We start from the raw sequence: 24,990 nt of genomic DNA on the forward strand, positions 1-24,990 counted from the left end.
AAAAAAAGAGAAAACAATGTGAACAAAAACTGAAAGGAAAGCATATTGAATGGAAGTTTGTAATCTAGTGGTTGCAGCATTCACTGCTGTCCTGTTTTCTGTTCCATAAAAGAGGAAAACGAAAGTTAACATTACCTCTTTGTTTTTAAATGTTGGCATCTCTGTTATGTTTTGTGTTGGCCTCAGTCTCATCAGCATGCAACCTAGAGTGAGTCCCGGTGCACTTAGGCATATCCATGGGGCTTCACATTTGTAGGTGGTGGAAGCAAAAATCCAGCTTTGTTCTTTACTGTTGAAGCAGAGTAGTTCTAGCCAAGTTTAGAGGAAGTCTGGTCAAAAAGGATGCAGCTAATATATAAATATCTCGATGGCTAGTAAGGTGGATGTGAAACAAGGATTTCACAATCAGCATTGACCATATAATGCCATGTTCTCACTTAAGCAACAGACTGATACAAGTTTTTTGTGATTCATGTGCAGAGAGCAAAAAGAACAGCTGCAAAAGTTGAAAGAGTTTAAACCTGACATTTCCACGCAGGACTCTCCAAGATCACAGAACACAGGCACGAGACCAGGTGCCTTTCAGGTAAATATTGAGGTAAAAATTTCAAGACAATGTAATGTGCTGATGGTAATTACTATCCGTGTGTATTTCAGGTCATTTCCGTGCTCTGATGATCAAACTTTTCTATGGAATTACCTCCCTAGCAGTCCTTACAACTTCATCTGTCTTTTGTTGAGGCAAAGCAACTTTGTGTTTTCTTCAGATTTTCCAGAGCCTGTTTTAGTCATTCAGTTCACTGTGTCTTCCAAGCATGGCCCACAGGAGACAGTAGCTCATGAGATTTAACAGTTCTAAGTTGCTGTAGGATGATGTGCAAGAAGAGATGAATTCTTGTAAAGTAAGTTTGCAAGATTTGTGAGAAGACAGACCATACTTTTCCCCACCTAGTTACATGGGGTTGCTGTCTTTGAACACCAGATTGCTCTACTCTTCCTGCTTTAAGGGTTCTTTATACTTTGAAGAGATTGAGAGGAAAGAAAATTGAGAATAGTTCCATCAGAAACTCAGATCAAGTGGGCGTTAGTTTGCTGTTGGCTGTCTTTATTAGGAGTTCTCATTACCATCTAGAATATTGTGAAGTGCTTGAAAGCTCACGTTTGTGCACCTCCATGCCTTCATTTCCTGTTGTTATGTAAGTTATTGTTCTGCTATGTCATCTCCTGATTGGTCCTGAGAACTCTTCTCAGATGCTTTAATTTGTATTTTGGTGTCTCATACCAGGTCAGAAACCAACTGAACTTCTGCAGTCATGTTTAGTCACAGTTATAAAGCCTTCCTAAAACAAATAAACAACTTTGTTATGTGTATGTCAAAGGAGATGCTGAGTTGAGGCACAGACTTTTTTTTTTTATGCCTTAGGTACCAATAAACTTGACTGTACTGACCTGTAATCCTGACCTTTAACCAGCCCAAACTTTCTTTGTTCCTCCTCCCAGAGAAGCATTACACTGTGAATGAGGCACTACAAGTTTTATTTTTGCCTTGCTGACCTCTTTCTTGTTTACAGTGTTTATAAAGTCAAGTAATAGAACACATTTCCTACCAAGAACCACAAACACGATGGCATCTTTAGGAAGTGACTTTACTCCTTAACTTTGATATTTTGTATCTCAGAATACTTCACCCATCTGCCTAGGGGTTTTCAAACATCTGTTACCTTTCTTAAGATTTCTGCTGTGTCTTTGAATTTAAAGTTTCGCTTATAACTACAGCCATTCTCCAAGTTCTGTTACGTACTGCTTAGGAGACTGCCTATAACTTGGCAGCTACTGTGATGCTAAAAAGACTCTTGTGACAGAGTATGTGGTGTTACATGAGGATGTTGGGTTCAAGAAGGGATTTTATTTTTTCACTGGGCAACACTTTCCCCCTGACCAGATTGTGTTAAGAGTTTTCCAGGTGGTACTGCGCTCTGGGAATTTTTTCAGTGGCTTCCAGAAAGAAGCTGGCCTTATCAATCCTTTTGTGCTTCATCAAGTTGCCCTACTTTTAGACTATTTCAGCCTCCTCACTGACAGCAGGAATCTTTGGGAATTAAACTGTAGACACTTCTGAACTAAGATTGGCCTACTGGACCTTAAATTGTTATGGTTATTTTTAAGAAGATAGTATTTTAAGCATTCATGTAATGAACAAACACTAAATTAATTGAGGCTTGCCAGTTCATGAAATATTGTCCTCCTACCTATAGCATTTTGGTGGAGGTACTATATAATTTGACTATGGATTGCCTTTGTGCTTACTGAGTTAGGATGAGAGAAGATTAGATGACAGATCTCTATTTAAAGTGCTTTCTGCATCTAGGTCTCTTCTCAGCTATCTTCAGAGGCAACATTAGAAGCCCAAGCTATTAAACCTTCTCCTGCTGTTATTATAAAGCCTCCCGTGTTGTTCAGACAGCCCACCCCTGTGACAAGACCACCTGCCCCACTGGCAAGGCCTGCTACAGCTATGACAAGGCCACATACTCCAGTTTCTACTCCAACTACAACCCCAAGTCATGGTCAGTCTTTAAAACCATCACCTTCTGCTGTGGAACAGGAACGCTGGGATGAAGATTCTTTCCACGGACTCTGGGACACAAATGAAGATAAAGGAGCAAATATGGAATATGAATTACGTAATCAGGAGTCAATGATGCCTCCACCAGTATCCTCGCCTGTGAAAGTACCTGCTGTTCACACCTCTGTTCCGTCAGCTGTACCAGGAACACTGCCTCCAGTTATTCCACCGGTTCCTAAAGCACCTGTAATTCAGCAAACTGTGGATTACGGCCATGGACGAGGTGAGTATTACAGTGAGCATATTCATTCTGAAATTGAGAAGTAGCTCTCCGTTAGCTTCTTTCTAAAGGAGAGTGCTGCACAATGTATGCTTTATATATTTTGCAGCTGACATCTAAGCTGTGTATGTTGTCATCTAATGCCAAGCAATGCAATTTTTAATGACACCATGACCTCCAGTCTTGAGTTTAATGTTTTCTGTACTGCTGTGATAATGAGCTTTTCCATGTGAACTGGAATCCATCTCTAACAAACACCAACTAATGTGATCACATCAACATGTTGTATTTACATTGATACTGATACTTTCCCTGAATCCATTTAATACCTGATGGGAATAACTGTTAGAAAGTCTTTCAGAATGTAAGTTGCTCCTCAGAACTGAAACAATCCGCTTTAAGTTACTAACATTTGTGTTTTTTAGATACTGCTTGATTGGTATGAAGTACCCTCTTCTACAGTACCTAGAGACCCCTGGCACCAGTGTCCTGTTCTGAGGAGCAAGAACGCTTGGCATATAGTGCCTAAGCAGTGAAAGGCTCTGATTTTTAGTATTAAGCTTATCAAAACTAAAATTCAATATTAGTTTTTAATAGAATCAATTTATTTCATTCTTAAAGCTCTTAATAAAAGTGAGATCGTGTTATAAAGAAGTTCATAAACTGTAAATTGTCATTTAAAGAGCATTTTTTTCTTTTTAAGATGCCATACTTACTTTATAAGTAAGAATTAAAGCCATATTGATTCCATTAAGTAGATGTTTTACAAAAAACTGACCATTAGGAATCTTAAGTGAGCATGTCAGTTAACATTCTCAATAGTATAGAAGTTCCATGAGTCACTGACACTTCCATAGGATCTTAGGGTTTATGATCTAACTGCACATACTACCTGAACTTATCCAAAGAAATTAAGTTCCATTGTTAAGATGTAGAAGTATGCATATTTATTCACACACGTTTCAGATTTAAAAACAAAACAAAACAAACAAACAAACAAAAAAAAAACATGCTGTTCTGTATTTTTGTATAGTTCTTTTTACATTATCTATTAAAGGAAATTTGGTAAGTCATTTCAGTTATTTCTAATACTATTGACTTATTGCTTTTCATGACAGAGGAAAAGAAATGGAAGGGTATTTTAAGACCTAAAATGTTTTCTGATTATTTCTAACTAGATATAACCACCAGTAAAGTGGAACAGATTCCATATGGGGAGAGGGTAACTCTGCGTCCAGAACCTCTACCAGAGAGGCAAACATTTCAAAAAGGTAGGGAGTGCTTGGTTACCTCTGAGACCATTGGTTAGCTCTTCGGCAAGGTTGTAAGGCACTAGAAGGGTATTTTAAACAAAGTCTGCTTTAAGCTAGATCCACTTTATTTGCTTCAAAGACACTTCAAAATAATGGCTTATACTGTCCAGTGGAGTAATACAGTCCATGACCAAGCCACTTTAAAGATGTGTTTTGCTACCTTTAAGTAGGATTACTTGATTTGGTTGTCTTTCAGGGTTTGGAAAAGAGGTTCAGTGGCTGAGAAAGTTCATTTTAGCTGTGGCATCATGTATTTCTACATGCTTCTCCTGTACTTTTATTTTTTGTTTATCCTTCAAAAATAATTAATTTGGGGTATGTTTTAGTAGTTTGGATTTACACTGGTTCCTCTTTTCAGAGCACCCTGGTCGTTACAACAGAGAAAGAGACCGTGAGCCCTATTTTGAGCGTCAAGGCAACTCAAATGTGGATCACAGGGATTTCAAGAGAGAGCGGGAATTACACAGAGAGCGTGGTTCTGTGGACTATGACCGAGAGAGATTTGAAAAAGAGCGTCATCCCCGAGATGATAGGTATGTAGTTTTGGAACGTTACTGAAATCAGTGTGATTCAAGATATATTGTGGATCAGTCTGTCCATTTTGCTGCATTTCTCTCTGGAGTCCATGGTAGAAATTCTAGGAAAATACAGAATTCTCTTTTGGCAGGGTTCTTCCTACTGCGCCTTCAAGGACTCCGTCTTACCGTGACAAGAAAGACCATCCCCCCTCTAGGAGGGGTGGATTTGACAGACCACCATATGAAAGAAAGACAGATCGTCCAGCATATGATCATGGGCCGTCCATGTTTGGAGGTATGGTCTCTCAGTCCTGAAGATATGCTAAAATACTATGAGAAATAGAAATTAATAGAGGTGGAGTTAGGAAAAGATCAGTTGGTTTGCAGTATTTCTTCATTTAGAGTACAGAATTTGTGAAAACTTGTTTGGGTAATATAAGAAAATTTTGTTCCTTGGTGGAGATGAGATCAGGAAAGCAGTTACATTCTCTGTTAAAAATGTCTTTGATAGTAGTAGTTTCAAAATTAGAACTTTGAATTGGTTTGGGGAAACATCCGTGAATTTATCCTAAAGCAGTGAGTGTCTATTAAAACTTCTTAATTTTTCTTAACTAAGAAAATTCTTCTGTCCAATCACTGGAATTTGAAGGTGATCGTAGAAATTACCCCGAGGAAAGGATTCCTATTTCTGCTCCATCAATGCCCCGTCAGCCACCACCTGCTCCACGAGTGGAAAGGAAGCCAGAATCTAAAAATGTAGATGATATTTTGAAGCCACCAGGACGAGACAGCAGGCCAGAGAGGGTGCGTATGCATTGCAACTGTTTCTGTGAACTCTGTATTCAGACAAAAAGCTCATGAGTGTGGTATGGTGGGAAGAAGGCTTTTTTTTGAGGAAGCACTCTAAATTTTGTTGGTTTCTTTGCAACCCAGAGTATTGTAGCATAGCCCTAAGTGGTTTACATCTCCTCTAGAGTCCTTAAGTGAACTAATATGTAATATCTATTAGTCAGTAATGAATGAGTTTTGCATTCTTCTGAGATCTTCGCTTGGGTTTTTGGTTTATCAAAGGAAAGAGTTGGCTTTACCCAGAATCGGAGTTGGCAGTACACAAATTTAAAAAAATAAAAAATAAAAAAATCAGAACAAGATCCAACCTATAAAACACGTTTTCAAGATTTGTTCAATTAATTTTATTGTAACCAGTTTTATACCAGCCTATCCAGTGTGAGCTGAGAAAGCTAACATCACATAATCTTATTACTCCTGTGGAACTTCTTCCATGCATCATAACCTTGTTTGTAAAACCTGGCAGTGAAGCATGGTACTGGCTTTGCTTTGTGATATGCAGAATGGTGAGTCCAGGGCACATAATTTTCTAGAAGAATTTTTTTGAATATGAGATTGTTGAACATAGCAGTCTCCTACTTTGTCTTACACGATCTTTGTTTCAGATTGTAATCATCATGAGAGGGTTGCCTGGCAGTGGAAAGACACATGTAGCAAAACTCATCAGGGTATGTAAACAACTGCTCACTGCGTAGTGCTGCTTATCTCTTTCATGTGCTTTATTTGCTCTTTTCTATCTGTTTGTACAATATACCAAGGTAAACAATGAAATCAAACTTGGTGGAAGAGTCAAGATCAGAATCTAGAATTCCAGTCTGTTGTTATTTCATGTTCTATATCTTCATGTAGAATGTGAATCTTGTCCACTATTAGCAATTGGAGAGAATACTGCTCTCTTTGTATCTTGAATATAGAGCTGGGAATTGCAGTTTGCCAATACCATTTTGAAGACCTTACATAACAATGAAATTTGTGTAGGTACCTTAGAGTGTATGTTTTCTGATTTGTTTCCTTCCTAGGATAAGGAAGTGGAGTGTGGAGGACCTGCACCAAGGGTGCTCAGCCTGGATGATTATTTCATCACTGAAGTAGAAAAGGAAGAGAGAGACCCAGATACAGGGAAAAAAGTAAAAAAGAAGGTACTTTTAATCGATCTGTTTATTTTGACAGAGAAGTGAGACAATTGTGGCACAACACAGGAGCAATCAGAATTTCTGTCTGTTGCTTTGAAAAATGTGGAAGTCTCTGACTTGTTTTGAAAAACAAGTCAATATAGAATCATAAAATATCCTGCATTGGAAGGAACACATCATCGTGTGGAAGGGATCATCGTGTCCTAATGTGAACTCCTATTGTGACTAGTATAACTATACCTAATATAAGTTAAGGGCGGAATGGGTGAGTGATTGAAAGCTGACTTAGAAGAAGACTTTCTCATACTTCCTCTTACTTCGTGGTCAGGATATTCAGCAGTTGAATATTGGTGATTTAATAGTTTCCTCATTCTTAAATGCCTTTGTCATTAAACCAGGTGATGGAATACGAATATGAAGCTGATATGGAAGAGACTTACCGTACCAGCATGTTTAAAACTTTCAAAAAGACATTAGATGATGGCTTCTTCCCCTTCATTATCCTTGATGCTATCAATGATAGAGTGAGACATTTTGAGCAGTTTTGGAGTGCAGCAAAAACCAAAGGTTTTGAGGTAAATGTCTTAAAGTTGTTCGAAATTTCTATCACTTGTATGCTGGTATTTCAGAACTTTTGTATGCGAAGACGTTCCCACATTAAGGAAGGCTGCTGTATCTACAATTACAAATTTCCTTTTTTTTTTTTTTTTTTAGTAATGTACAACAGAGAACCTTTATCACCAGTTAGAAAAAGAGCTCTGAAAATTGATTAATGGCATCAATATACAGCATCTAATATTGTCTTCCTCTTTCCAGGTATACTTGGCTGAAATGAGTGCAGATAACCAGACCTGTTCCAAGAGGAATATTCATGGACGGAAGCTAAAGGACATCAGCAGGGTAACTGTATACATATGAAGTTGTAGGATTGATTACAGGTTTTCTTGCATTTTTGCTTCTGCTGATGTTGGAAAACTTGGTTTCTTTTAGTCTATGTAATGCCTACAGCTTTCTTCTAAGAGGAGCTGGTAGTTATTTCACGAGATTGTTTTTATGTCATTTCAGTCAGATTCATCTTTTTGTGTTTTTTTTTTCTCTTTTTCCTTTGAATTTCTTGCATTTTTGAAAGTACTTCATTTTCATGTTTTTCTTTCTTAGATGTCTGATCACTGGGAGGCAGCACCACGTCACATGATGCGCCTGGACATTCGTTCTTTGTTGCAAGATGCTGCTATTGAGGAGGTAAGAATATCTATGCTTGTTAAAATGACAAGTTATGGAGATGTGACTATTCTGAAAATATAAAGCAGGGAAAGATAGGATCACAACAGATTGTGCACTTGGCCCTGTAGAAAGCCAAAATTGCTGTCAGACAAGCATATTCCGTTATTCTTAACAAATATGTAAACACAAATGCACATGCTAGTTTGTGAGGCGTTTTTTAGCTCCCAGACTTGATGAATCTTTGAGGAAGTTAAAACCACTTCGTTCTTCAGCAACTGTTAGGACCAACTAAAGAGTATTTTTGCTCTCTCAGAGCTTGGCACATTTCCAGGTTACTGGATCAAAATTTATTTTGTGAATAAGTGAAGAATAAGCAAACTTTTCTGGGTCCCTGCTATGAGAAATCCAGAGAGGTAGATAAATATCATTTAGCAGATTTACTTAATCTATAAATATGCTGCCTTTTCTTTCCATTTGCATCTTCAATATGCTATCTTTCTGTATTGTTGTATCCTTCTTTGGGAGACATATCAGGAGCTTTAGAGATAAACTACTACGTTAATCACATCTTTATTCTTCTATCTGAACTTCAGCTTACCCTGCTTAAAAGATAAGACTTAGAAGCCAAGCAGATCCTTTTAAGTTTGTGTTTGTGCTTTGTAACAGGTGGAGATGGAGGATTTTGATGCAAATATTGAAGACCAGAAAGAAGAAGCCAAAAAGGATACAACAGAGGAAGAAGAGAGTGAACTGGTAGGAGACACATCAACCATCTCTAACAAAATGCTTGTTAATATGTCTGAGGGAGAGCTTTGTAAATGCCAACTCGTTGCCATTCTTAGTGGTGCCATCTTAATACACACATTTCTAGTCATTTCTTCCTTAAACATTTCTAAGAGAATTTCAGTGTTAAATCCTGTTATTCCTAACTGAAGTTTTAAAATCATCATTAAGTGTATGCTACAAACAGCATTATCAGAGTAACATGGCAACATGCCTCTTGCAGACGTTTGTTTATAAACTGCAGTACACTGTAGCTCTCTCTTCCAGATTATCTAAGTATCACACCAAGTGGAGAGATGGGAAGGATGGGCAAAGGCTCAATTAGCTTATTTCTTTTCACGTGTTTAAAGAACTCATCTCAATTATCATAGTATGTGATAACAGTTATGAAGAGTACTTTCTGTGCCAAAGCACTCTGACTTTGTCAGTAGGTATTTCCAAGCTGAGGGATGAGATCTTTTGGAAGAATGAAGGTTAGAGAATTGCCCTGTGGTCTGACTCTTTGGAGTATGTATTTAGAAGGCTTTCAAGTGTAACTTCTTGGTGTGTGTTGGAGCTACAACTGATCAGGGCTCAAAAAGTTGGAAGTGTCAAATCCTAGTTCCCACAACCAAGCAGTTAAATTGCAATAAACAGGAAATAAGCAAAAGCTGAGATGAACAGTCCATTTTCTTGATCAAGATACATGTTTCCTCAGGAGTGGCAGTCTAGAAAACACTTGAAATCCAGAATAAGAAAAACAAAACTTAGGAAGAGTGGATTTAGGATGAGCATCTGTTTTTGGTTTTGTATTTTTGCAGTATGACTCATTAATTCTCTCGATATGAGACTGCATAAGGTATGGTTAAAAGTCTTTAAAGATGCACCCATGTTTACAAGAATATAGCTGCTAGTTTCTCATTTTCCAGAAACAAGTTATGTCTAGAAAAGAAAGTTGTCTTTAGTTTTTGAGAGAAATGTATACATAAATATGTATGTGTGTTTATGGGCTTTGGGGAGTGTCCTGTTGCACAGCACATTATAAGAATAGGCCTTTTCTTTATGAGACGAGGAGAAACCATGGTGGTGAAAATTATGCAAATTATTAATAACTAAAAGTAATTTACATATAAGTATGCCTTCTGTTCAGATTCATGAGAGGTGATAAATATCAAAGAATCATCTGCTGTGCGTAATCTCTACTGTTGAATAACCTGGCTAATCTCAGAGAGGCATGTCAGACAGAAAGGAGGAACAGCATGTTGCATTGGGTATCTGTCACCTTCTTGAGAACAGTCAATAAGGGTTCTTCAGCTCATTTTGCTGCACTTCTCTTAATCCTGTGGAAAAAGAGAGGTCTGGAGCTCCATCTGCCATCTGGTCTTAATCTTTTTCTATCCTATCTGAGGACTTGGATACTACACAGATTCAGCACACATTAGTGCATTTCACACCATCCAAGTCACTCTTTTGTTGCTATTATCAATTCTTCTAGGGTTGTTTGAAGCGTTCAGACAATTCTTGCTTTTCTGTGCTTGATGGTATGATTTACTGATGCATTTAACTTAGTGTTCTCACCAGTGTATCACATGTTGCATTGCAGGCTTCTAGTTATGGTGTAACTTTTCTGAGAAACTTTTAATGCACAACTTGACTTAAAAGTAGAAATATACATACATGCCTGGATGTTTTCTGTCACAATGAAATACTGCAACACAAACTACTTTAGTTTGTATTAATTACTGACTCAATTAACAAACGTTAAAATACAGAAATCTGATGATCTCAAATCACTGAGATGTACTTGATGGAAGAGAAATCTGCCAAGGATTTTGGAAAATCAGTGCTGAATGTAACCAAAAGTAGTGTAGCTCTCTGGGATGGTGCACTCTGATTAAATAACTCCTAGCGTTCACTAATATGCGTGCGTTCACACTGGAGATAACATATAAATAGAGCAGGGAACAAGTTAGTAAATTAAAACTGCTCTGTGGATTGTTTATTTTCTTGCTGAAATCTTCTAGAGTGGTTCTTTTCCCTCTTAAAAACCCTGAAAACAATGAAAGGGGTTCTGTTTTGCTACAGTGGGCTTTTTATGCAATTGCAGAGAAACATATGCAGTTTCATACCAAATATGAGCAGCTAAAAGGAGTTATAAGGTATTGCTTAATAAGAACATATTTGTCCAAGAGTATAAAATAAATTACAAGAGAATACCTAAAATAAATACCTTTTGCCAAATTTAATCTCATTATGTTCATTTGCAAGAAATAAACCGGCTAAGGGTAGTTACATATAAAACACTTGGTGCCGTTATTTGTAGGGAAGGAGTGTCTAGAAGGAATCATTGAAAGGGTTATTTTTAAATGAACAGTAATAGTTAAATCTCAGAGATTCAGCAGATGCTGACTTTTTAAAAACAGAAAAGTAGTTTTGTTGTGGACTGAGCTTTTATAAAAGAATTGAGTATGTTTGTTTGAAAGGGTTAACTTGTGTGTAGTAAATACATTCTTAAAAGTATGTGACTAAGGTAACTTTTGCATTTGTATTTGTAAAGCCTTGAATATTCTTAATGCCTCATAAATTGTTTTGCTGGAACTTTGCCACTTGGGATTATATAATCTAGTAACAGTGCACACAGCATCTTTGCTATCTGTTAGACTTGTTTGGAGTTCTATGTTGGAAGCAGCATTCTTGTAATGATGTGCAAGGGCTGCTAAAATCGCTGAAAGGGAAGTGGATGCAGAAGTTCTGAAATACTGAATAACTTATTTCCTTCATCTGATAACAAGAGTTGTGTCTGACAAAAAGAAATACCCTAAGCTCCCATTGTAATGCTGTTTCCAGTTCAAAAGTGATATGCATGTGTATCTCTCTCTAATCCTCCGAGCTTCTCTCTGTGTATGATTTAGGGTTACATTCCGAAAAGCAAATGGGAGATGGACACTTCTGAGGCAAAGCTAGGTGGGTATTTATTTTTTCCTGTTTCTTATAGTTGGTATCTGATGATATTTGCAAAACTTTAATTTTCATTTTTACTGTGCCTCCCTAATAAAGACAAATAAATGTATTGGGTCTCCTACACGTGTCTGAAACTGTAAAAGCCTTTATACAGAAGAAAGGAAATTCTCTCTGCTGCCAGAGGCAAGGGAATTATGACTTTCTAGCTGTATTTTATATACTCATTAATTGTTCTTTATCTGTTCAAGGAAAATATTTTGCTGTAAAATTGAAAACAAGCAGTATTTCTATTCTTTATTCATCTCCATATTACAAAAAGCAAAGACTCAATTTACATTACACTACATTCTTTTTCATACTGCACATGTTTTTCTCAAGCCTAAATGTCATCGATAATTTCTTTCTTTCGTGGATGCATGCATAGTAAGTAAAACTCTATTGAAGTTGCATCTTGCTTTCCAAAACTGATGTGTGTGGACAAAAATGCCATATGTACTATTATGTTTTCAAAAATGTATGTGCTAATAATTTAGAAGTTCATTATGCTTTTCAAATTCCAGTGGAGTAATAGGGTTCTTAGTAGGGATGCAGAATGGACTTTACAGGAGTACAAGGGCACTATGTTTACTGCACTTTGGATTAGTACTGCTGGCTGCATTATGCATAAGTGCTAACACTGCAATTCTGTCAAAACCAAACAAACAAAAGCAACCTTTGGGCTGAAAGGCAGGCACCAAGGGTGTGATAGAACACCTAAATTTTGGGAAGGAGTTTTAGCCATGTTTTTATTTTTTATTTTTTGAATGAACAGTAATGTTACTAAGTCAAGATTTTATCAGTGAAATCTGCATAAAGCTACAATTTTGTCACATCTACAAGAAATAACAAATACCTGGATGGGATACAGCATGTCTTAACATTTTTGATGTCTACTTCTGCACATGTGGGTATACAACCCTGCACATATGGGTATACAACCCTGTGTATCACTATTTCTCAGTAACCAAAATCGCCATTGTACAGTAGAAGTAGCACTGGAAGTTCTGGCCTAGGTAAAGCAGCCTTTCAGCTCTTGCTGTTAACTGCTAAGCTACACCATCTCTTTTGCTGCTGTGCTCTTTTTTAAGTGATATAAGTATTTGTGGTATGTATGGGCTTTGTGGCACCTGCAGCACAACTACAGACAGGAGCCTCAGTGGTTCTAGCATGTTGAACAGAAAGGCACTTGAAGACAGAATTAAGGATTTTTCTGCATTCTAGGTTTAAAAGCGAATTATTTTGATATCTTAAGATTATGTCTTAAGTTTCTAATGTTTTTTTTTTTTCTACTCCTTGTTGTTGAAGAATGCCAGGCTCTGATATGCTGCGTTGCTCTAGATGGCATAGACTGTCCTGCAAACACTGAATAGTAGGAGCAGATGATTTATACTGCATACAGTGAACTTTAACTCATTCCATGCACATAATTAGTATGATGGAAGTCCAAACAGTTTTACGTTTAATTTTTATTAACATGGGGACTGTGACTGCAGCAGAAGTTTACAGATCAAAGCTTTCCTCGCTCATGGTCAAATACTGCTAATAGATGGCAACAGAGAACTGCACGGACTTTCTTTCCGTGGGAAAACTTCGTAATGTTAAATGCATGAGGATTTTTATATGGTCTCAACATAAATGTAAAATTGGGAGTGAGCAGCAGCAGCATTAGTTATATTCTAAAATAAATTGCTTGCAAGATTGTTAAAATAATCCTTGAACAATCAGAGCTCAATTAACAAACTGAACTTTAACTGGCTACAAGTCACAGATACAGGTGCTGCAAATTCTATTAAATCTGTATTTGCAGTTCTGCTTTTGTAAGTAACTCCCAGATTCCTATTTACAAATATGTGGAACTATAGATGAGAGGTAAGGCACTTTTTTTAAAAGCCTGACACTCCCGTGTAATGAATGCTGGGGTTTTTTGAAAAATCTCTCTGCAAGATCAGACCTTCTAGCTCTGGGTGTGCTCTGTAAGCACTTGCAGTCTGCAAGTAAGTATGATTCCATTAACTTGCAGGCCCATTCTAATGGATGACCTATTAAAATTATTTCCTGAAAGGCACACCAAGTGTGGTATGCATTTGTTGATCCAAAGTTGGGTTATTTCCTGTGAGCTGGCCTGCCCACTAGATGTATTGCCTTAGTCCCAGCAGGCATGTGTCTGCATAAGTCATTTAGTGCAGAATCCAAAACCAACACTGTAAGTCTTGTTTTGCCTTTTGGGTTTCTTTCTGAATGGACACTGTTACATGAGAACACGGCAAGATCTTACCGGTCATGATAAGCTTCAGAAAAGGTCTGAAAAGATTGAGTTCTTTTAGCTGCAGTGCTGATTGTGCCAGTCTCCATATTGTTTGGCCCCAAGCTCTTGCTTTCATTTACATTTACTTTGGCAGGAACGATGCATTCCTCTAACCGTGTGCTGGTGTATTGTTTCCCTATGCATTATAACTGCACAACCACGTTTTTACTTTAAAATCTAGTCGGTACTTCTTCAGTTTTAGCATGTACTCTGCACAGGGTCTTACCCTCACAGAAATGGAATTTTTAAAACCTGACTGTAAGTGTTCAGTGCAATCCTGTTTTGACGTGTGGCTTTACTGTGAGTTGGACAAACTTCTGTGAAAGGTGAAATGAACTGTACTATTGCTGAAGTTCTGATACCATTGTAAAATCTGTTCTGGGATGCAAATAACATTCTGCTTGAAACACTGTGGCTTTCATGTTTTGCAATTCAAGAATTGCAAAAAATTATTCAATTGATAAATCCGGTTTTTCAAAGGAGCAGAGTAAGTAATTTACTTTTGGAAACCTTATTATTAAAATTCTCAAGGTGAGTTTTTAAGTTCTCTAGGTATTTTAAAATGCTACTGCTTCATTGTTTTTAAAATTGAAATGGTACAAGAACTTGTTTGACAGTTTAACACCAGGTAATCATCTACCATAAATATTCACAAGCACCATTGTTACAAAATGACGCCTTGTCTCATTTTCAGGATTTTTTTTTTTTTTTAAAAAAAAAGCTCTGCAATGTTTTGTGGTAGGCATTTCATATCACCTTGGAGTGTGTCTGCTGCATATGAACCACAATGGGATGGATGGGAACAGATTTCTCTGGAAAGGCAGTGCAACTTCAAACATGGAAGGAGATAACAAAATAAATTCCATGTAGCAGTAATGAAAAGGAATGGGGGGGATGTCATATTCAGAATGTTTCTTGAACTCTGGTAATGAGTTACACATTTCTTGGCAGTATTTTCAATTTGTCGATGTGCAACAGGGACTTGGGAGAGCAAACTCTTCCACAGTGATAATGAGATACACTTGCATTAGAGCGTGTTGTCTTCCAGAAACATCGTGTCTGAGTTATGCATAAACATGGACAGAGCACCTGAACTCTCAGTTCTTTGCATTCCTAAACACTCCTCACTCTGTTTCTTGCTATGCCTTTGAATGTCTTTTTTTTTTTTTTTCTGGAAACTCTTATTCTGTGAATGATCTACACAGATCAGTCTGAGAGTAATACTAAGGAGTAGTGCAAGACGTTATGTGCTGAGTAACAGGAATGTTGTGTAAATTGATTTTGTCTTCTAGAGGGAGTACCGTCTTTCTGTGGAGACTGAGCTTCAAATTTGGCAGATTTAACTTAGAGCAAAAGAAGAATCTTAAGTGAATCATGTAACAAGATATCATGTAACAAATAGAAATATTCTGCACAGAGTTTTCTTTTTTGCAGAGGGGGATTAAAATGTTTTCTTAGAAGAAATTCTGTATCTGTTGCAGGGAAATGGGGTGGAGTTGTATGAGGGAGAAATTACTTCATCAGTTTATGGCACTGAAACTTTACTAGCATGTTTACATCACCATTGCCTCACCTTCTCTCTCCTATATTAAGTAAAAAAAAAAAACCTCATCTGAACTGTTCTTCTTTAAATACATACTTTTGAACATCATCTTCTGCTCTCCAGAAAACATACTGCTGTGTATATGATTTACTTCAGAGGCCTTTTGTGGGTAATTTTAATTACATCGCTGACTTTTGAGCATTGTTACTGACATCACTGAAAATGGTTCACAGAATACATCTATCATGCTTATTATTCCTTCTTCATGTCCTGGTTGCTGGTTTATAGAACAGCAGCATACAACAACAGAAGTACTGCTAGGATTTACTTTGACTTGTGCAGCCAGATTTTGTTTTCATGTCTTACTGTTCATAATCTAGAAATGAGTAATTTCTTTGTCTCCTTTCTAAAAGCAGTTTACCGTATAATTTCAGGACGATGTTGTTTTTTCACAGAAAATAAGTATCCAAAGAGCAACAAATTGTTAGAATCATTTTTCCTAATACCTTTATTGATTCAGTAAGAAAAAGAAGAAAATGTTGACAGTTGGACAATCATATTTCTCAGATATTTGTGACTGACCATGCAACAAAAGATTCTGACATTTTTGTGGGTTTTGGGGGTGGTTTTTCCTTTGGGGAGAAATAAGAGGGAGGTCACGGCTTAAGGGGAGTTTTTGTTCTGCAGAAAGAGTATTTCAAAAATTTGTATTCGATGCATTAAGTTATATGATTATCACCTATTCCCTGATATTGCATGTATGCCACGGTTGACACAAGTCTGGGGAAGATGCTACAGCTTTAGTATTGTGTTCTAGCAAGTGGACCTGTAGTTCCTTAAAGAGCTATGGGTGGCTCTGTTGTATCTGTAAGGACATACTCTATGTGCTCTGAACATGCCCAAAAAAGCAAGTTTTCTCCCTCCTGCAAATAATAAGACTGAGTGCTGTTGCCACGCAGTTAATGTGAAAGTTCAATAAAACTTGAAAATTGTGCTGAGTCTTCTAGTTTATTTCAACTCTCATCATTCTACCTGTCAAGACAACTGGATGTACAAGTTCTGCTGCTCATTCTTTTGAAGCTATTTCCATCTTCGTCTTTGTTTGTGTGAATAGTAGAAAAAAAATCTCCTTTAACTCTGAGGCTCTGTGTTTGTTCTCAGACAAGCTGGATGGTTTGCGGACTGGCACTAAAAGGAAACGTGACTGGGAAGCAATTGCCAGCAGAATGGAAGATTATCTGCAGCTTCCAGATGACTATGATACACGTGCTTCTGAACCTGGGAAGAAGAGGGTAATACATTTTCAAATAACTTTCTGTAGATGACCACTGAACAATCTCTGTGAAAAAGAATTCATGTGAAGTCAATCTGTGTCTATGGATATAGGAATTTTATTGACTCACTTTTCATTCTAATGTTCTACTAAATTTTGTAGGAGAATGTTTTTGAGAGTAGTGTTTTCTCTAGATTATGTGTAACGAAGTGAGGAAGTGTAGATAGTGAAGGTTAACTATTCGAGGGATGTAGTCATGTCCCAGTTCATAGTGAGGAAGGAGATACTCTTTGTTTCAGAGGAGCCCTTAGAGTCCTTTTCTTATGCAGTATGCTTTGTGATGAGATCTTGTGGTATGCAATGCATTCTAAGACAAGATTATGATTATTTTATTAAACTACCTTTCTGATATACCTTTTATAATAAGTAGAGAGAGAAACAGTTCACAGTTCTTACTTTCAAAAAGGGTCAGCTGAGAAAAAGAATGCCAACTATTGTAGGTGTCATATTGGTTAGATCTTGTAGAAATTACCTCCTGCACACACCTTACATGGTGGAAGATGAAGGAGGTAATAGGAAGAGGTTTTTGTTTGTTTTCCAAAATAGAAAGAAAAACTTTTACTTTCAGAGTTCCATCTTAAAGTCTGACTGGTTACAACGTGCCAAAACTTACCATTTTGTCTGGATAGCACATTAGTATTATCCTGTATTTTTAAATCTTAGATTTATTGTCACTACTACCATTACATGGGTGGAAAAAAGAATATACAAGCTTGTATTCAAAGCATAGCCAATGTCAATAACTGTAAACTAATCTTTGGAAATTTGATTGCTTTTCTATGTCCCATGAATTTTTTGCTTAAAAGCAAAAGGATGATGTCGAGCTTATTATGTTAACTTTAAGACAAATGTAAAGGAAGGGAGGGAGGGAGAGAGAAAGAATGATGTATGTATTCAAAACTCTTAGAACTAGCTGTATTAGATATTTCTATATTTAAACTGACAAGGAATTGTGCATCTTGTACAGGAGACAGTTGAATTTGGATCTAAGAATCCAAATTCATTTAAATGATTTAAATAATGTTGGTCTTTATGGCATCATTCTTATTTAGAGAATGAGCTGATCAGAAATGCAGTTCATTTGCTTTTACTACCAAAAGTAATTTGTGCTAAATATTCATGTTTGAGTTTTCTGTTTTGTTTTATAAGGTCAACTAGAAAACGTAGGTAATAGTGCACAGTGTGTGTGAGAGAATGGAGTTACTAAGACATTTGCAGAGGAGAAGTGGTGGTTGAATAAAGCAAACATTGCTTGTCAGTATGAATATCTGAGGAAATTCAGATAGATGTTGAATAGGGGGGAGCTAGCAGAAGGGTGTTAAGAGTATGTCCTGAAGTAACAGACCAGTCCAAATGAGAGTGTTGAGAATGTCAGGGAGGCGTCCCTCGGCTGCTGTTTTTCTCATCCTGCAATTGTGTGTTGCTGTTGAGTGTCTGAACTACAACTGTTCATCATCTTCTTCCTCCATCCCTGCTGCTGTGCTCCCCTTTTCAGTTATCTGGTTTTGTGAGTGAGGGAATGACTGTATGTATTTGAACAGGACAAGTGCAGGTGATCTGCATGACTGTGAAGAGCCACAGAGGCAACAGATGCAGCTGTAAAGATGAGAGCCAACAAAATGTATGAAGAAGTTTTTTAGTGGAAAGATATGCATAACAAACTACCACAGAAGATAAAGAAGAAAACAGTCTCGTATTCAGTCATTCGTTACTGAATTGCTCTTTACGCTGTCTTCCTGTAGTTTGTAGCCTTTTTGGTGTTTCCATTGTGCAGTCAAAAGACAGGTTGTATGGAAACAGAGACACTAAATTGATCTTCGATTCTTCCTGAAGAAAGTGTTGTGTTGAATAGAAAAATAGTAGTGATTTTTCAGCTCTCAGAATTACAGCACTGGAGTGGGAAATGCTAATCATCCATACCTTTTTTCTACTTCATGGTGCATTCGGGATATTCAATTAAAAATAGCACAACTGGTGTAGTTTCTGTCTTTACTCATCAGAAAACAAATTAATAGGTACCTGTTGGTATAAAACTAAGTGAACATTCAAATTCTTGTACTCATCTGCAATGGGAAGGAAGCTGAGATGTGTCTCAGAAATTCTTAAAGGGAGTATCCTACTGACAGTATGTTCTCCGTAGGTGCGGTGGGCAGACCTAGAAGAAAAGAAAGATGCAGACAGGAAAAGGGCCATTGGTTTTGTTGTTGGACAGACAGACTGGGAGAAGATAACAGACGAAAGTGGTCATCTTGCAGAAAGAGCCCTCAACCGCACCAAGTATATATGAAAAAGTAGTTAAGTGGAATTTTGTGCCTTTAAGGTATGTATTTGGTCATCTTGCATGTTTATGGCCTTGATGTGTATTGGTTGGTTTGTTTTTAAAGTGTTGAGGTTGCAGGTCATATCACTGTTAGAGTTCTTCCGGATAAGATTACTCAATATAGTAGGTGTCAGCTGTGCACTTTCAGTGTACATTCCCCTAGACAGCATCTAAAACTTAAAGGAGAAAGATTGTCAGCTCTCAGTCACCAAAACCTGCTAACAGGAATAGTTGCAACACTGTAATAATAGTTCAGCTGTGTGTCCAGTTCTATCTAGTTCAGATTTTGCTTGCTATATCTTAACTGTCCATTTTAGTTGCTGTTTTACTTGATGTAACAAACTTTTCCTTTCTTTACAGGCCACTTGCTCTGAGGAGATGTGAACCAAGGTGTCATGAGCATCTTGCATGGGTCATGTCACTCCCACCTTCACTGTTTTCATTTGTTATTTTAGTTTCAGAATTTTTTGAGATGTTGGCAAATACCCAGTGCCCTCAAAAAAAAAATAATAATCCCACTGCTCCTAAATGAGAGAAACAGTTTACTTTTTAATATTTTTTTGGAGGGGAGGGTGGGGGAGGGCCAGTAGTTTTAGCTGCTGTTAGTGGGATAAAGTGGAAGGATTAGATGGATGTAACCTCCACTGTACTGTCACAGAATGTTTTATCACCTTTGCTTTGTTGCTGTTCTCGTTTTATACTGTATGTACCTTGTAGCTTATTGTATTAGGAAGCAGAACAATAAATTTCACTATAAACTCTGTGTTCTTGGTGGACCATATAGCATGGATTTTGTTTCACCTTTTAATGTGGTCTGTGTCTTCACATGTTGACAGTACTCAGAACTGTCCATACCTGGAAGAGGTGCTGTGCTCATATTCTGGAGTGTGTCCTGTCTTCTAGGTTGATCACCCGCTGCTCTTCTCGTAGACAGCTCTAGCAAGGCCTCAACTTTTGTTGGCCTTTAGAAATTACACCATAATCTTTCTCCATGGAGAGTGGAGATGATCATTTTCTGGATCCTAGTTTGTCTGCTATGTCAAATTTCCATTACTGCATGAGTATAAATTGTTTCGGATGGCTCTGAAATACTCAAAGTAGTAATGTATGAAGAACATTTATTTAATGCTGAACTTGAGAACAGGTACTACAGAGTTCTGTGGAGAGCAGCCTAGAAAATTTATTCTGGTCTTGCTGTACCTTTTAGTGAATGCTGTTCCTTACCAGGGTTTTTTCATTTCATTCGTAAGTCTACTGTCTTGTAAAGGAATTTCTTTAAAAGAATCAACAAAAACCAAATATTATAGTCCTCTATCCTTTTAATAAATGTTTAACTTGCTGAAAAAGAAAAAACAATACTCCACAGTACTAAAACTGATAAAATTTCTTCATAGCTGGCGGCGTACTACTTCTGCACAGTATCACAGGTTTGTTGGTGAAAATTTTGTTTTGTCCACTCAAGTTTTGAAGGAAATACCTTGTGTTAACAATGTCATAACCAGTCAAGGTGTTTAAATCTGAAAATAATTGTTATTCTAGTGGTGAATTGAAATCTTTCTCCTAATCTTTTTGAAGGACGCAAACAGAGTCCAGAATTTCCTTCTTTGCTCCTCTTTGTTGCTCTGCTGAGCAACCGTATTGCGGGTTTTTTTCTATGTTGGGAAATCAGCTGTTTCTGCTGTGACAGTAGTTTATGCCATTAAGAAGAGCAAGTGATGCTTAAGGGTGATTCCATTTGCCATTCTAATTATTTAGTTTATTGGGCATTTATCAACTTTGTCTGTGTTGTATGATTGAAACCTCTTTGGAAAAGAGTGCATGAGTATATGAACTTGTGTTATGCCCTGAATGTTTTTAATATGAGAAAAACAAGCTTCCTGAATACAAAAACGGAATGTGAAGACTGTGCTCTTTTTCTGTATGTACACTATGATGTAGCATATATATTACCTTTTAAAATGTTGTCAAGTGTTCTTTGAATTCTGATTGAGAATTGTTGACAAGGGAAAACCTATAGCTAACAAAAGGTAGTAGACTGTGTATTACTGTGAAAATCCAGCACGTTTCACTTCAGGGAAGCTTCTCTCTCAAGTACGCGTCAAATGGTTTTCAACCTACTGTAAGTACTCTGTAACAAAACTAGAGTTCTTCTGACACTCCATTGTTATGACTTGATGTTTTTTTCTTGACTTTGATTACTGTTCTCTCTGTATTTCTGGTGGTAAACCTAAACCAGGTCCTTTCTAACAGTTTCCTTCCTTCCTATTTAGTTAAAAGTATTTACTACTTTTAACAACTTTGAAAAATGTTTCAGCTGATAACACTCAAAGGGATCATGCTGATTTTTTTCTGTGGTGATCGCAATTAAAGAGAAGTTGCACATTAGAATTATGCTTTATTCTGATAAGAAAGAGAAAATGTATAAATTCTCAAATTTAGGTCAGAGTTTCGTCTATGAAAACAGGTTGGGAGCTGTTGCCATTGTTTTTCCTCACTCCCTGAAGTTCTGCATTTTCCATTGCCATGCCACATAGAACTCATTAAGTGATCTTTGCCATCTGTTTCATTTGGTTTGAATGTTTAGCAAGTCAGTTTTCTATCTGCTTTACGCAAAGTGGCTCTCAAAGAAAATAATGTTTTGCCAGAATTACACCTTGTAACAGATTCCATGTACTCTGGTTCTTTGTTGAATGAAGAAATTAAACAAAAATGAGAAATTTTTCTGCTGCTGGCAGAGCTGAGAAAAACATGGGACTGTCCAACTAAGTTTATAGTTGTCAGAGCTTAGACCAGTGCTTCCTCTTTTGTCTGGAAAAACCTTTGCTATAGAATCCAGGAAGGCTCGATCGTGATTTAGTTCTTTTTCATCTGCTCTCTGATACTGGCATTAGAATCTCTCACTGCACTGACCAGAAAAAAATGTCTACTTTCATTGTTGGCTAAATAGGAAAATTTGCATCTCATGCTTCTAAATAATGATCCATCTTTGACTATGCGTGCAATTGTGTTAACTTCAAATTGGACTGTTTCTGTCTAGCACAGCACATCTAAAAATACACCCTTGCACAAAGTCACTGGTAGAAACTGCAGAATTGAGCTTCTACCTCTTAAGCAAAGTTGACTGTTAAAAAGTGTTTTTTGGGATTTACAATTTCTTATGGCACTTCATTTTTTCTCAAGATTAACTGCTTTGTTAAGAAGATAGGAACTACCCACCTCATGGAAGGAAGACATGGGCTTTTTATAAGGGAACTTGCAACCTAAGTCATGATGTGAGTATATTGATAGAGCTTAGTTGTTATCTTTAGCTGTCTTGTGTGTTTTACTCCAGGATTGCTCATTAAGCATACTGGCCTGACTGTGGTATGCAAGAGTAAAAATCCACCGTATACTACTACATCACTTTTGGAAATTTCATGGTTGTCTCTTAAATGTTTGCATCAACACAGACAACCCACCTTGCATTACTAGTTCCTATCTTTACGAGGGAAGAGCTGGCATTTGGTACAAGTTGGATCTCCGCTTTTCTTGCCTGTCTGTAAACAATGTTTGTCTACAAACATTGTCTGTCTGTTTGTTGTTAATGTCTGTTTTTTAAGGTATTGCCTTAACTATATTCCTTTTGGTTATGAAGATTAACTATGATGATTAACTATCTTCATTTTGATTATGAAGAATAATGATTTGTAATTTACATTGGAAAGGATACTTCCAGCAGAAGAATGGTCTCCTTGGTTAGTGTGCTTTGAAATTAGAAGAACAAGACCTCAAGCTGAAATCTGGTTGTTGTTTTTTTCCAATTTGAGAACATCTCTGGAACACTCTGGGATTCCTTTTCAAGAGAATGAAGTAATTCAGCCTGTAGGACAGCATGTTGCCCCCTGAACAGCTTCATTGTTAGCATAAGAAAAGTATTATTTGCCAATATAAATCCATTTATTTATTGTGGCTATCATGAATTGTTACATACTCTTTGGACTCAATTTCCCATAACAGATTGTGCAATTTTATTAATATTACTGCCATGAAATTATGGAAACACAATATTGAACAAACTTCAGGGCATGAAAAAATGGTTGGTCTGGGATGAACACAAATGGAACTTTTTGCTTTGAAATTCCTAATAATTCTGCCAGCTACCTAACTGAATCAACTGGGCTGAAACTCAGCATCTGTCTTGGAGTGTTGTAACCCAGTACATGTTCGCTGGAAAAGAGAAGCAGTAGTGAGAGTCTTTGTGTGTGGCAAATCCTGGTCTGCATCCTCAAGAAGTCAAATGCTGGTGGTGTGGTGTTCTTCTCATTATGCCTCTCTTCATTATTTATTGTTTCCCAGATTACTTTTGGGAAACAAAGTTGCAGTACTTCACTTGATATGTGAACAGTTTGGGGTCAAACTGCACCAATACAACCTTCATACTCTGAGATAAAGTGTTTGAGGAACACAGATGGCCATTTAAATTGAGATCTGCGTGTCTGCAGCATGAATTATAAGTGGATGACAAGAAATTCAAGTTCTTAAAGTGCCGTGAAACGCTGATTTAAGTTGGTTGTCTCATAGTAGAAATGAGAAGAGAGAAATTTCTTAAAATTTAGGATATAAATGGCGCAATTCTCTTTATTTTGAGCCTATAGGTCAATCTTCATTATTCATAAAATTTGACTCAAAGTAGATTTCTCTCTTGCTCATACATTTCTACAGATGAGAGTCAAAATCGTCCTTCATGCAACTTTTCCATGTAACTTTTCTGATATATGCTCAAGATAAATCTCTTTCTTTTTCACAGTGAAATTTTTTTGTTTCACTCTTGCTGCTGGATTTTTGTGAAATCTTTCTACCGCTTCTAAATTTCTGTGGTATTGGATCTGCAGCCTGGAGCCTTAGGCCTTCATGATGTATGTAGGCTGGAGAATTGCTAATGACAGTATTTGAGGTGGATTATCACTTTTTAGCTGATTGATGTTGTCTGGGAACAGAATACACTCTTCTGTTCTTGGTTTTACTTAAACGAGGTAAGCATAAGTAGTACTGTTGCCACACACACACAAAGTACAGAGAATTTCTGGAAATCGAGAGATAACTAAAAGTGTTTTGAAGTAGTTGATGCTTTCCATTTTGTGTTAGATTTCTAGTCAGGAGTCTGATCAATTTGAATTTTAGGATTTAGAATTTAAAATGAAAATCCTTAAAGCTGTCTGGATGGAATATTTTTTTTTCCTTGTATTTTTCTAACTCATGAAACACTCACATTGAATCTCTAGACCTTTCTCTGGGGTTTGTATTTTAGAATTTGAATCATTCAAGTCTTTCTTCATATTGCTTCCCTTGTATTTGTGCACAGGGACTATTTTTGTTTCCTCAGCTGGTTGGGATAAGAACATATCAATGGATGTTCAGCTTTATGCAGGAAGTTTCTGACATGCTTTATTTGGATGGCATGCAAACTATCTGTTGTTAGCCCCGTATTCATGCCTGAAGTTGCTCTGTTTGAACACTTAATCGTCTCGGGAATATATGGAGACCTCTTCAGTTGTTAACAGTTTACCAGTTCTTGAAATTGTTTCCTTGTTTAGAGGGAAATTGTAAGTGCAGTGTTTCTTGGGGGGAAGTGTTTTAACAGGTAGGTAACACAGGCAGTGACTACATGCTGTGTGGAAGGCAAGGTATCCGAAGCATCATTTTAAAATTATCTTTTTATCCAGCTTTCGTGTCACATAAATAGCAAGAGTTTTCTTGACCACTATTGCTGATCCAAGTGGAAGCCTTTCTTCTTGTAGCTTTTTTATTCTGAATATACTATATTGCTGTTCAAAGCACAGAAAACATAGCCTTAATGATGGGCAT

The 24,990-nt window shown here is 37.1% G+C and overlaps 1 protein-coding gene across 6 annotated transcripts in view; it reads left to right on the forward strand.

Moving 5' to 3' along the window:
- The window catches only part of YLPM1 (YLP motif containing 1), a 41,753-nt gene that overhangs the window by 10,925 nt on the left and 5,838 nt on the right, over positions 1-24,990 (forward strand). The window contains exons 5-20 of one of the 6 annotated variants that reach the window (XM_010711726.2): positions 481-598; positions 2,606-2,849; positions 4,025-4,117; positions 4,518-4,692; positions 4,827-4,972; positions 5,294-5,481; positions 6,132-6,194; positions 6,546-6,665; positions 7,058-7,234; positions 7,476-7,559; positions 7,818-7,901; positions 8,550-8,636; positions 11,558-11,609; positions 16,655-16,785; positions 18,967-19,146; positions 19,507-19,909. In XM_010711726.2, coding sequence (XP_010710028.1) covers positions 481-598; positions 2,606-2,849; positions 4,025-4,117; positions 4,518-4,692; positions 4,827-4,972; positions 5,294-5,481; positions 6,132-6,194; positions 6,546-6,665; positions 7,058-7,234; positions 7,476-7,559; positions 7,818-7,901; positions 8,550-8,636; positions 11,558-11,609; positions 16,655-16,785; positions 18,967-19,113 — 1,909 coding nt within the window. In that variant the 3' untranslated portion in view covers positions 19,114-19,146; positions 19,507-19,909. Of the gene's footprint in view, positions 1-480; positions 599-2,605; positions 2,850-4,024; positions 4,118-4,517; positions 4,693-4,826; positions 4,973-5,293; positions 5,482-6,131; positions 6,195-6,545; positions 6,666-7,057; positions 7,235-7,475; positions 7,560-7,817; positions 7,902-8,549; positions 8,637-11,557; positions 11,610-15,242; positions 16,486-16,654; positions 16,786-18,966; positions 19,147-19,506; positions 19,910-24,990 lie in introns of those variants that run through there. The other 5 variants (XM_010711727.2, XM_031553612.1, XM_010711730.2 and 2 more) reach the window with 5 other exon arrangements.

Source organism: Meleagris gallopavo, chromosome 5, assembly GCF_000146605.3.
Source record: "Meleagris gallopavo isolate NT-WF06-2002-E0010 breed Aviagen turkey brand Nicholas breeding stock chromosome 5, Turkey_5.1, whole genome shotgun sequence".
Classification (NCBI taxonomy): domain Eukaryota; kingdom Metazoa; phylum Chordata; class Aves; order Galliformes; family Phasianidae; genus Meleagris; species Meleagris gallopavo.